Raw genomic sequence first — 12,400 nt, forward strand, 5'->3', positions numbered from 1 at the left:
GGCGGGCGGGGTGTGCAGGAGGCAGCTGATCTGATTGATGCTTCTCTCTCATCAATGTTTCTAACTCTCTATCCCTCTCCCTTCCTCTCTGTAAAAAATCAATAAAATATATTTTTTTAAAAAGAAATCTGAATCTTGAAGAGATGTCTGTACTCACAGTTAAAAAAGAAAAAACACAAAAAAACAAAAAACCTGTGATACACCATCAAGTGGACCAACAAATGCATTGTGGCAGTTTCCGAAGAAGAAAAGAGAAAGTGGCACAGAAAATAACTGAAGAAACAGTAGTTGAAAACTTCCCAAATTTAATGAAAGATATGCCATAAACATCCAAGAAGCTCAACAAACTTCAACTAAGAACTCACAGAGACTCACATTGAGACACATTATAAATCAAATTTTCAAAGGCCAAAGACAAAGAATCCTGAAAGCAGCAAAAGAATAGCAAATCATCCCACACAAGATCACAAGATTTCTCATCAGATACTTTGGATGCCAGAGAGTTGGTACATTCCAGGTGCTAAAAGAAAAAAAAACTGTCAACCAAATATCCAGCAAAAATGTCCTTCAAAAAAGTGAGGGAGAAATTAATACATTTCCAGATAAACAAAACTGAGTAAGTTCATGACCATTACACTGGCTCTACATGATATGCTCAAGGGAGTCCTCCAAGATGAAACGAAAGGAGACTAGATGGTAACTTGAAGCTATATGTAGGAAAAAATATCTATGGGCAATTATAAAAGCTAGTATTATTTTTAAATGGTTTGTAACTGCGCCTTTTGTTTTCTACTTGATTTTAAGAGGCTAGCAAATTTTAAAGACAAAAACAATTATTAGTATAAAACTTAGTTATAATGAGCCTAACATTTAAAATAATTATTAGCTTATGTTTGGGGGCACAAATGTATAAAGATATAATTTTGTCATGTCAACAACTGAAAGAGGTAGGAATGCAACTGTAAAGAAGAAAAGTTTGGCCCTAGTGGGTTTGTCTCAGTGGATAGAGCATTGGCCTGAGGACAGAAGGGTCCCGGGTTAGAGTCCAGTGAAGGGCATATACCTTGGTTGCAGGCTAAATCCCCGATCCTGGTCGGGTCTCATGTAGGAGGCAACCAATCAATATGTCTCTCCCACATCAATGTTCCTCTCTCTCTCTGTCTCTCCCCCTCTCTTCCACTCTCTAAAAAAAACCAATGGAAAAATATCCTCGGGTGAGGATTAACAAAAAGAGAGAGAGAGAGAGAGAGAGAGAGAGAGAGAAGTTTATATGTTACTGAAGTTAAACTAGCATGAATTCAAATTAGAGAGTTGTAACTTTAGGATGTTAAATGTAATCCCCATGATAACCATAAAAAAATAGCTGTAGAATACACAAAAAAGGAAATAAGAAATTTTTTAATTTTACTATTAAAAAATCAACTAAGTAACAAAATAAACTGATGAATGGAGTGGAACCAGAGACATGGAAGCATGGAACAGAGTGTGGAATGTCGAAGGGAAAGGGAGGAAGGTGGGTGGGTGGGAGGTAATCAACCGAAGAACTTGTATACATATATGCATAACCCACGGACACAGACAATAGGGTGGTGAAGGCCTGGGGCAGGGGACGGGGGCAGGCTGGAAGGAGTCAATGGGGGAAAAAGGGAGACATATGTAATACTTTCAACAATAAAGAATTACTTTTTAAAAATCAACTAAACACAAGACAGTAATGCAGAAAATGAGGGACAAAGAGCAATAAGGCATACAAAAAACAAATAGCACATATATATACACACACATATACATACATACACATATATATCCTATATAATAAAAGCCTAATATGCAAATCTAACAGCAGAACAACTGGTCACTATGACACGCACTAACCACCAGGGGGCAGATGCTCAATGCAGGAGCTGCCCCTTGGTAATCAGTGAACTCCCACAGGGGGAGTGCTGCTCAGCCACAAGCCAGGCTCACAGCTGGTGAGTGCAAAGGTGGTGGCGGGAGCCTCTCCTGCCTCTGCTGCAGCGATAAGGAGCAGCGAGCCGGTAAGGAGCAGCGGGTCCTGCACTGCGAGAGGGATGTCCAACTGCCGGTTTAGGCCTGATCCCTGTGGGGAACGGGCCTAAGCGGGCAGTTGGACATTCCCCGAGGGCTCCCGGACTGTGTGAGGGCACAGGCCAGGCTGAGGAACACCCCCCTACACAGTGCACAAATTTCGTGCACCAAGCCTCAAGTATACATATAAAAGGCTAAGTGACTGACTGTCTGTCCGTCTGACCATCCAACCGACCAACTGGCCAGTACATACAACACACACTGGCAATTTAAAAATAAACGTTGAGCCCCAGCTGGTTTGGCTCAGTGGATAGAGTGTTGGTCTGCGAACTGAAAGGTTCCAGGTTTGATTCTGGTCAAGGGCACAAGCCTGGGTTGAGGGCTCGATCACCTGGCGCTGAGATCCAAAGACCCAGACAAAGATAGTACCAAAAAAATAAAATTATAGAACTGAACAAATTACAAAATTATAAAAATGAACAAATGTGACTATATCAAGCTAAAAAGCTTTTGTTCACCAAAGAAACCATTAACAAAATGAAAAGACCATCTAAGCCAGTCAGAGAAAGACAAGTACCACATGATCTCACTTATATGTGGAAGCTAATGAACAAAATAAACTGAACAAAACAGATTCAGAGATATTGAAACATGCAATAGACTGATGTATTTCAGAAAGGGGGGGGAGAAAAAATGGCAAGAGACTAAACATGCATAGTCAAGGACAAACATTAGTGGGGGGAAGGCCTTGGGAGAGGTTGGGAGTGGGGTAGAGGGGGTCTATGGGGGGGATATTTGTAATATTTTGAACAAAAAAGTTAAAAAAAGAAAAAGTAAAGACCATCTACCGAATGAGAAAAGATACTTACAAAAAGATATATTTAATAAGAGTTTAATATCCAAAACATATAAAGAACTCATACAATTAAATATCAAAAAAACACAAACAATCCAATTTAAAAATGTGCAGAGGACCTGAATAGACATTTCTATAAAGAAAGAATAGATATACACATTGTCAAAAGACATATGAAAAGATGCTCAATATTGCTAAGTTTTACAGAAATGCAAATAAAAACCACGAGATATTACCTCATGCCTGTCAGAATGGCTATTATCAAAAAGTCAACAAACAAGTGTTGGCAAGGATGTGGGAAAAGGGATTCCTCCTGCACTGTTGGTAGGAGTGTAAACTGATGCAGTCACTATGAAAAATAGTATAGAGGTTCCTCAAAAAATTAAAAATAGAACTACCATATGATCCAGCAATTCCACTTCTGGGTATATAACCAAAAGAATCAAAAGCAGGGTCTTAAAGAGATATTTGTACACCCATATTGACAGCAGCATTATTCACGATAGGTAAAACTTAGAAGAAACCCAAGTGTCCATTGATGGAAGAATGGTTAAACAAAATATAGTACATACATACATACAATGGAATATTATTCAGCCTTTAAAACAAATAAGATTCTACAATATGCTATAATATGGATGAAGCTTGAGGACATTATGCTAGTTAAAATAAACCAGTCATTAAAACACAAATACTGTATGATTCCACTTCTATGAGGTACTTAACAGTAATCAAAATCATAAACACAAGAAGTGTAATAGTCATTACTAGATGCTATGGTCAGAGGAAATGAATTAATGTTGAATGGGTATAGAGTTTCAGCTTTGCAAGATGAAAAGAATTATGAAGATAGATAGTAATGGTGGTTGCACAATAATATGAACATATTTAATACCACTAAACTGTAAACTTAAAAATGGTTAAGATGGTAAATATTCTTATTTGTATTTTACCATAACTTAAAAAAAAAGGAAATCCTGCCATTTGCAACAACATAGATGAAGCTGCAGAACCTTAGGCTAAGTAAAATAAGCCAGACACAGCCCAAGTCAGTTTGGCTCAGTGGATAGAGCGTCGGCCTTCGGAGTGAGGGGTCCCGGGTTTGATTCCGGTCAAGGGCACATGCCTGGATTGTGGGCTCAATCTCCAGTGTGGGGCGTGCAGAAGGCAGCCAATGAATGATTCTCTCTCATCATTGATGTTTCTCTCTCTCTCTCTCCCTTCTCTCTTCCTCTCTGCAATCAATTTAAAAAATTGTTTTAAAAGCCAGACAAAGAAAGACAAATACTGCATGATCTCACTTATTAAGGAACCTAAAATAGTCAACCTTACAGATGCAGAGTAGAATAGTGAATGCCAGGGTCTGGGGGGAGGGGGAAAAAAGGAAATATTAGTCAAAGGGTACAAAGTTTCAGTTATATAAGATGAGTAAATCCTAGACACCTATACAATACAGCATAGTGCCTATAATTAACAATACAGTATTGTATACTTAATCACTTCTTGGCGTTTTGGCTAAGAACAAATGTAGTATTGTACCCTTAAAATTTACTTAAGTGTTCTATCACCAAAAGAAAAAAGTCACAGCAATCTATACAAATGCTACAAGGAAATAAGAGAAATGAAGTTGTGCATATCTAAAATTAATCCTTGAACATCTATGCCTTATGACTGTTTGCGATTGCAGGTAGTCCAAAATCAAATTCTACAAATCCTGATGAGGTTTTATATTAAACTAGTGGCCCAGTGCACGAAATTCGTGCAGTGGGGGTGGTGGTGGTGTGTGTCCCTCAGCCTGGCCTGAACCCTCTCTACCCTGGGACCCCTTGGGGGCAGTTGGACATCCCTTTCGCAATCCGGGACCGCTGGCTCCTAACTGTTCACCTGCCTGCCTGCCTTATCTCCCCTAACCACTCTGCCTGCTGGCCTGCTCACCCCAACTGCCTCCCCTGCCGGCCTGCTCGCCCCCAACTGCCCACCCCCCCGCCGGCCTGATCGCCCCCAACTGCCCTCCCCTCCTGGGCTAATCGCCCCTAACTGCCTCTGCCTCGGCCCCGCCACCATGGCTTTGTCTGGAAGAACATCCGGAAGGTCTCCCAGTCTAATTAGCATATTACCCTTTTATTAGTATAGATAGATTAAAAGATGACCTACATGCTCTCAAGTTTCCCTTAAACCCTAGGCAAACTCATTTTCTACAACTTATTCAACTCAAAAGAAAATTAAGCTTATCAGTCTGGATTTCTAAGAAATGCAGGGAATGTTTTATATGGGGTTTTTTTGTTTTGTTTTGTTTTTTGTGTGTGTGTGTTTTTAAACTATTTTTATTGAATTTTAGAGAGAGAGGAAGGAAGAGGAAGAGAGAAAGAGAAACACCAATGTGAGAGTGATACATCAATCTGCTACTTCCTGCACATCCCCTACCAGAGATTGAGCTGGCAACCTGGGCATATGCTGACTAGTAATCAAACCAACAACCTTTGGGTGCACGGGACAAGACCAACCAACTGAGTCACACCAGCCAGTTCAGGAATGTGTTTTGTTTGTTTGTTTTTTAAATGTGTTTTTATTGATTTCAGAGAGAGGAAGGAAGAGGGAAAAAGAGATAGAAACATTAATGATGAGAGAGAATTTTTGATCAGCTGCCTCCTGCATGCCCCACACTGGAGATCAAATCACAACCCGGGCATGTGCCCTGACCAGGAATCAAACCATGACCTCCTGATTCATAGGTCAATGATCAACCACTGAGCCATGTTGGCTGGACTCAGGAATGTTTTTAAAATAAACTTTCTGACACAGGATAAAAAGAGGAATTATTTCATTATTCATAAGTAAGACTTTGAAAAATATCTGAAAGACAACTTCAGACCTTAATCTATATAAAAACAAAATTCTAAAATCCATTTCAAAAGCAGGTAATATAAAGACAAAATTATGGTATCAGCTCTAACCCTGTAGCTTTGTATCTTTCCTCTACCAGAAGCCAAAACTCTATGACTCAAAGAAGCCATGTTTTCCCCTTAACAGTCTCCACACAGAAAATACTCAACCAACGTTGCTGCCCAAAGGACTGTATCACAAGAGTTGTAAAACACAAAACAAATTCTGCTATCACCTACAGCCATTGCCTCTGGGCCTGTACCCCAAGATATGAAGTTGAAGTTATGATTATAGCATAACTACAAGAAGGGAAATTCCAAAAAAGAAAATAGTTTGTTCTGTTCCATAAGCTGACAACAATAATTCTTACCCTCCAATTCCGAATTCGTTTGAGCCTGTTGGGGGTTTTCTCCAGAATCTGTAGAAATTCATGTGTCAGTTCTACAAATGAAATAGAGCATTTAAGAAAAACTCACAGAGACAAAGTAATGAAACAAGAATAACCTCAACTAACTATTTTCATCTGAATCAAGTCACCTTTGGCCAGATATGTGACAGATCAAGATGAAGTGCTTTTCAAGGACCCTTACTCTAAAACTTACCATCTAAAAGTTCCAAGGTCACAGTGGCGTCAACATACTCCCACCAGTGCTTCCCATCAGTTGAGACTGGGATCTCCCAGTTGGACCACTTGCAAGCCAGATGAATGCAGACACAGGCCACTACAGGAGGTGTGTACTGCAGGCTAAATGTGGTCAAATGCAGGCTGACATCAGAGGGAAGGAAACAAGAGAGTATCATGAGCTCTCAATTCTGAACCCAAAGTTAAACTCTCCATTATTTTTTAAAAAAAACAAAAACAAAAGAAAAAAAAGTAAAAAAAAAAAAAAAACACCAATGGCAAGCAAGAAGGGTAAGAAATACCCAGTGCTCTGATCCAGCACTAAACATTATTTTCTATTAACCCACCAGCTCAGGTAACATTTATAAATTTTCTGACTACGCATCATTCAATTCATATAACTAATGGACCAAAAACAAAAACAAAAACCTAAAATAAACTGGGTACTCAGTTTTTTAAAACAAGGATCAATTATTCTGAGAATAAGCTCAGAACTTAAGGAAAATAATAAGATTTGTAATATGTATAATTTCTAAATTAAATACCTAAGAAAATATCCTAAAAATTATCTTGTCTCTTGCCAATCATAGGTCTGGTCTATTTAAAGAAATAAATAGACAATCACTCTCTCAAGTGTGAATATGCTCAATTGCTGGTTTATTTTTAAAATTTATCTGTCTATTAAAATGAACTTCTTAGCCCTGACAGTCATTAGGAATGTCTTTGGTTTCCATGAACAACCAATAGACTGGAGATAAGAATGAGCAAGTCATTTGATAATACAAGTTATGTATTAATTTTTTCTTTAAAAAGAAAAAGTATTACAATTCTTTACACATATATATGCCCATTTATCTGGGAGTATGGGAAAAACAAAGAGTCTTTTAAAATCCTCCAAATCAGATTTTCAGTCACTATCAATGAATTCCAAGTTTACCAACTTTCAGAACTATGCTCTTGGATATTTTAAAGCTAAGTAAAATGCAGAATTAAGAAGGTTATCAATCAGTAGTATATAATTACATCACCTTAGCAAATTTAAAAAACACCATGGAAATGTATAGCACAACATGAAAATTGCATAAAATTCAACATTAACCAGAGAATTGTTTGACACACTGTAATCAAAGATCCATGCTTGGGTCTTTGGATTCTAGTTTACTAAGTGCCAAACCTGACATCATTCCTTATGCCCTTCAAAAAGTGATAATCCCAACCCAAGTAAAGTTCTAACCCAAAAATATAAAGGAAAAATATTAAAATATAAACCTGTTGGTTGCCATGAAGTAAGAAGTCTGTGCTAAGTCCTTGCTTGCTAAAAAAAAAAAAAAAAGTGAGGGGGAGGGAAAAAAATTATTAGTTCCATATATTCTCAACAATAAATTAGTAGCATTTAATATTTGCAAGGTAGATAATATAGTGGTAAATGAAGCTGACATGGTTCCTGACCACATGAAGTTTACATTCTACCAAAAACAGATTAGTAATTTTTAATTATAAATAATTGGATTGCTTCCAGACCTAGGAATTCAAGCTTTATTCTTTACACTGAGTATCTGACACTTGTTTAAAATGCAATTTCTGACATCCTCCTTAGAGTTTTGACTCAGTATGTTTGAAGAAGGACCCAAGCATTTTTAACAAGTACCCAGATTCTGATACAACGGTTCACTGAGAAATACTAAACTAGGGGATGAACTACTGTGGAGGCAAGATCAGAATCTAAAAGACCTTGATATGTTTGGGAAAAGTGATTTGTGCTTTAAAATAATAAGTTTAAATTAAGTAACCTGTGATTTAATCCTAACGTAATCAAATAACAAGTTATTTAATATATTACCAAAAGAAAGTTTCTTCTTCCAAAACAAAAAAACTGCTCTGGATGACAAAACAAATTTTAATCTTCCTTAGATTAAATATTAGCATATGTCCATCTTTAAGCCTATCCTTGCTCAACACAAGCCATTTAATGCTTTCGAAATATCAAAAACTCAGGGAAAATTTTTGGAATTTTCAGATAAAACACACAAAAGCAAAATTCAAAATAAGCCAATTATCAGTTTGATCTACAAAAGGTACTGAAATGCACAATGATACGTTGATATTCTTGATACTAATATTTAAACTGAGTAAGAGAAACTGGGTTCCATGCAATTATCGCTACTAAAATTAAAATAAAAAGGATTGTCAATCAAGGAAATAAGTTCAAATAACTTCTAAATGATCCTCTGGGTGGTCTTAAAGAATGCCTAGGACAATCAACCCTATAATCAAATTAAGATAGCCCATTCCCAAAACATCCTTAAAATTGCTATTAGTTACTTATGATTTGGTGACTTTTCAAAATCTGCCCCCAGCTTTCACAAACATCCCTCAAGAGACTAACTCTTTAAATGGAGATCACCTAAACACATTAATTAGCAGCTGTGTTATATATTTGTATACAGCAATTTTAGCCTCTAAATCAGTGGTTCTCAACCTTCTGGCCCTTTAAATACAGTTCCTCATGTTGTGACCCAACCATAAAATTATTTTCGTTGCTACTTCATAACTGTAATGTTGCTACTGTTATGAATTGTAATGTAAATATCTGATATGCAGGATGGTCTTAGGCAACCCCTGTGAAAGGGTTGTTCGACCGCCAAAGGGGTCGCGACCCACAGGGTGAGAACCGCTGCTCTAAATGGTAAAACAATTTTAGAGCACTCTCTCAAGCTGGGATTCCTTACCTCGAACAAGTTGAGTGCACTTTACCACATGTGTATGTGGGTGATCAATTGTTAGTTCAAAGCCTAAAAAAAAGTTAACTGGTTAAAAAGCTAAAGTACTCAAGACATTTTATACATCTTTTATCTGAGTCATCATTAAAGGCCTCCCGTATTTTCCTATCCCCAAATTATTGTTCAGAGGTTAAGTCCCACAAAACATGCAGCATGCTTCTCTCTAAGACACATTATCTCCAAAGCTGCTTATAATACTTTGAGCTAGAAGATACCACTAACATAGTAAAACTAATGCAATCTCAAGACCCTTGAAAACCAATATCCTCTAAACATGAAACACATTTTAGGTACAACAGAATGTAGTAATATATGGTTGGAAGGAGCAGTTTTAATCAAGTGTTGACTATCTTATAACATTTAACCCTGAGAAAACATTTTAAAATCTATTCTCTTACCTCAATTTTGTTCCTTTTCATCATCTTAATTACAATAGGTACTGATCATTTTATCCAACCCCAATGATCTTTATTAAACTACTTAAGGAGGATCAGTGTTATCTATAAAAATTTTCTGAGTTGATGAGACAAAAAAATTTTTAGATAAAGAAATTCTATTGAGAAATTTACATGATGTAAATTATTCTAAAAGGCTAACCGATTCTTGCAAATTAGATCTTACTGGTTTCCACATTTAAATATTAATAAAAATTGATTCCACCAGAAAAATACCATTGTCCCCTAAAATATGGTCACAATGAAGATAATTTATTTAGCAGAAATTAACTTCAGTGATAAAGAACTCAGTGTGTATATATTTATGTGTGTGTGTGTGTCTAGTGTCCCCAAAAAAATGTACACACACTTTAACATCTGATAAGTCATTTAATTTTCACTCTTTTTCAGGTTTAACTCATTTGAAATAATGGGTGGTCAGACTAAGCTTTGAACAAAGAAAATTTATCCTAAAGTGCCCCTAGACTTTTTTATAGGGATACATAAAAGGAAGTCTATGGTACAAAACCGGCAACAGTCAATGACCTAAGGACACACAGATACCAAACGAAACGATTCTTGATTCCATTGCTTTGTGTTATCAGCAGTTCCTGGACCAGAACGGTCATCAGGCACTGACCGAAAAAATTATTCATTTCTGTAGATTCTTTTAAATTCTGAAAATGAACTGTATGTTAATAAACACTGACTTTATAATCATTCAAAGTACATATACATTTTGGGGGGACACCGTGTGTGTGTGTGTGTGTGTGTGTGTGTGTGTGTGTGTGTGTGTTGCAATGAAATCTTTATTTTCCATATTTGCTAATAAACTTTTTAAGGTAGTCTCTCTGATGAAAATAATACTACTAGATTAACAACAGAATATCACCAGCGTTGCCGATGAACTGCTATACAGCAGATCCTCAAGTAACTTTGTTTTGTTCAATGTCATCTATATATTATATATATATATATATATATATATAAAAGCCAAGCGACCAGAACAACTGGAACAACTAGAACGACCGATCACTATGACGTGCACCGCAGCGGCCAACCAGACCGATCGGGGTCCGATCATCACCCCCAACCACCTGCAGCCCGTCCCCCACTCCTGCCCAGCCCCGATCGGCCCCCATTGGGATGGGATGGCCAGACCCTACCCATGAACAAATTTGTGCACCCGGGGCTCTATTTTCATTATAATGTTGATGAGACAAAAAAAATTGATTCCCAGCTGGGGCCACTGTCTGTGTGGAGTTTGCACATTCTCCCCCTGTCTGCATGGGTTTTCTCCAGGTAATCCAGTTCCCTCCTAAATCCCAAAGATGTGCAGATTACATGAATTGGTGTGTCTAAACTATCCAAGTCTGAGTAAGTGTGGGAGTGAGCACGCCCAGCATGGAAGGGCATCTTGTCAGAGTGGGTTCCTGCCTTTGTGCTCTGAGCTGCTGGAATAGTTTTCCAGCCATCCCCAACTCTGAGCTGAAATACTCGGGTTGGAAAATAATTATCTTACTTGTTTTTTATTAATCTTTCTTAAATGTATGCATAGCTCACATTTATTTCAATGTGTAGTATTAGAAGTGTTTTGGATCTTTATTTACAAGTTTGGTGATGTTTTTGTGACCAGAACTATGCCATAGGAGCTTAACTCTTGTTCATATCAATTAGTCTATTGTAAAATTAGTTTCATTATATATAGTTTCACTAAAGCCAGTTTTAAGAACCTATTGATGAAGGGAGGACTTACTGTAGCTTGAATTCTTCCACCTACACTCTGCCATTCTAAACTCTGATTTCCAATTTAAAAACAAATGTTACCTAACTATAATGACAGACTATAAAAATCCATGGAAGGAAAAGAGTTCTTTAAATAGTTGCTGCCATTAGTTATCAGAAAATTAAAAACTGCCAAACCTTAAAAAGCAAATCATGAATCCCAGAATGGGGAAGAAAAAAGGACTGCTGACTGCTATTTCAGAGGTCAGTGTGCCTTCATCCTTTCTTCCATATAGGTAAAAGTGAGCTCAATAACCTCTAAATTTGCAAAACCTTTCCAAGAAATTGTCCTCTTGTTTCCTATTTTGCAAATGTTAAAATCATATCATAGTACATGCATATTTCTTTAATGTGTTAAAGGAAAATAAACTTACCTAAAGTCTGCAGAATTATGCTTTCTAATATCACCAGATCTTGAACTTGTTGCAGGTAAGCCTGCAGGTGAGAAGACACATAAGGTACAATATACTAATATAAAGTGTAAACAATGCTAACACCCCTCCCAGAGAAACCAAAGCCACAAAAGGCAGGGGTGGAGTTATGAGATGGAGTAGGAACTGAAATTAATCTTTATCCCTATTCAGTACAGATTCTCCTTTTAAAACAAAAAAGGAGTATACTGAGAGAAAACACTTTATTCATAAATAGCTACAGAAAAAGCACCTGAGATTTGGTTCATTTTCAGACTGACATTTTAGGTTTTATAGTTCATTTGATATAGCTACAAGAAAATTAAAAATACATCATCTTCAACATCATCAGAATACATTTCCAGAGCCTTCCTATAGGCCAGTGATGGCCAACCCTATGACACGCGTGTCAGAAGTGACACGCGAACTCATTTTTTTGGATTGATTTTTCTTTGTTAAATGCATTTAAATATATAAAATAAATATCAAAAATATAAATCTTTGTTTACTATGGTGCAATATCAAAAAATTTCTATATGTGACACGCACCAGAGTAAGTTAGGGTTTTCAAATGCTGATAC

General features: G+C 37.0%; 1 protein-coding gene across 9 annotated transcripts in view; it reads right to left on the minus strand.

The window, feature by feature from the left end:
• CCNT1 (cyclin T1) overlaps window positions 1-12,400 on the minus strand; it is a 52,520-nt gene that overhangs the window by 13,464 nt on the left and 26,656 nt on the right. For 5 of the 9 annotated variants that reach the window (XM_014458198.2, XM_023756318.1, XM_023756317.1 and 2 more), the window contains 5 exons: window positions 11,784-11,844; window positions 9,140-9,202; window positions 7,680-7,725; window positions 6,391-6,554; window positions 6,159-6,229 (listed from right to left, as the gene is read on the minus strand). In XM_014458198.2, coding sequence (XP_014313684.1) covers window positions 6,159-6,229; window positions 6,391-6,554; window positions 7,680-7,725; window positions 9,140-9,202; window positions 11,784-11,844 — 405 coding nt within the window. The remainder of the gene's footprint in view (window positions 1-6,158; window positions 6,230-6,390; window positions 6,555-7,679; window positions 7,726-9,139; window positions 9,203-11,783; window positions 11,845-12,400) is intronic. The other 4 variants (XR_002829964.1, XR_330067.3, XM_023756315.1 and 1 more) reach the window with 2 other exon arrangements.

The sequence above is a fragment of the Myotis lucifugus genome, unplaced genomic scaffold (assembly GCF_000147115.1).
Source record: "Myotis lucifugus unplaced genomic scaffold, Myoluc2.0 scaffold_91, whole genome shotgun sequence".
Classification (NCBI taxonomy): Eukaryota; Metazoa; Chordata; class Mammalia; order Chiroptera; family Vespertilionidae; genus Myotis; species Myotis lucifugus.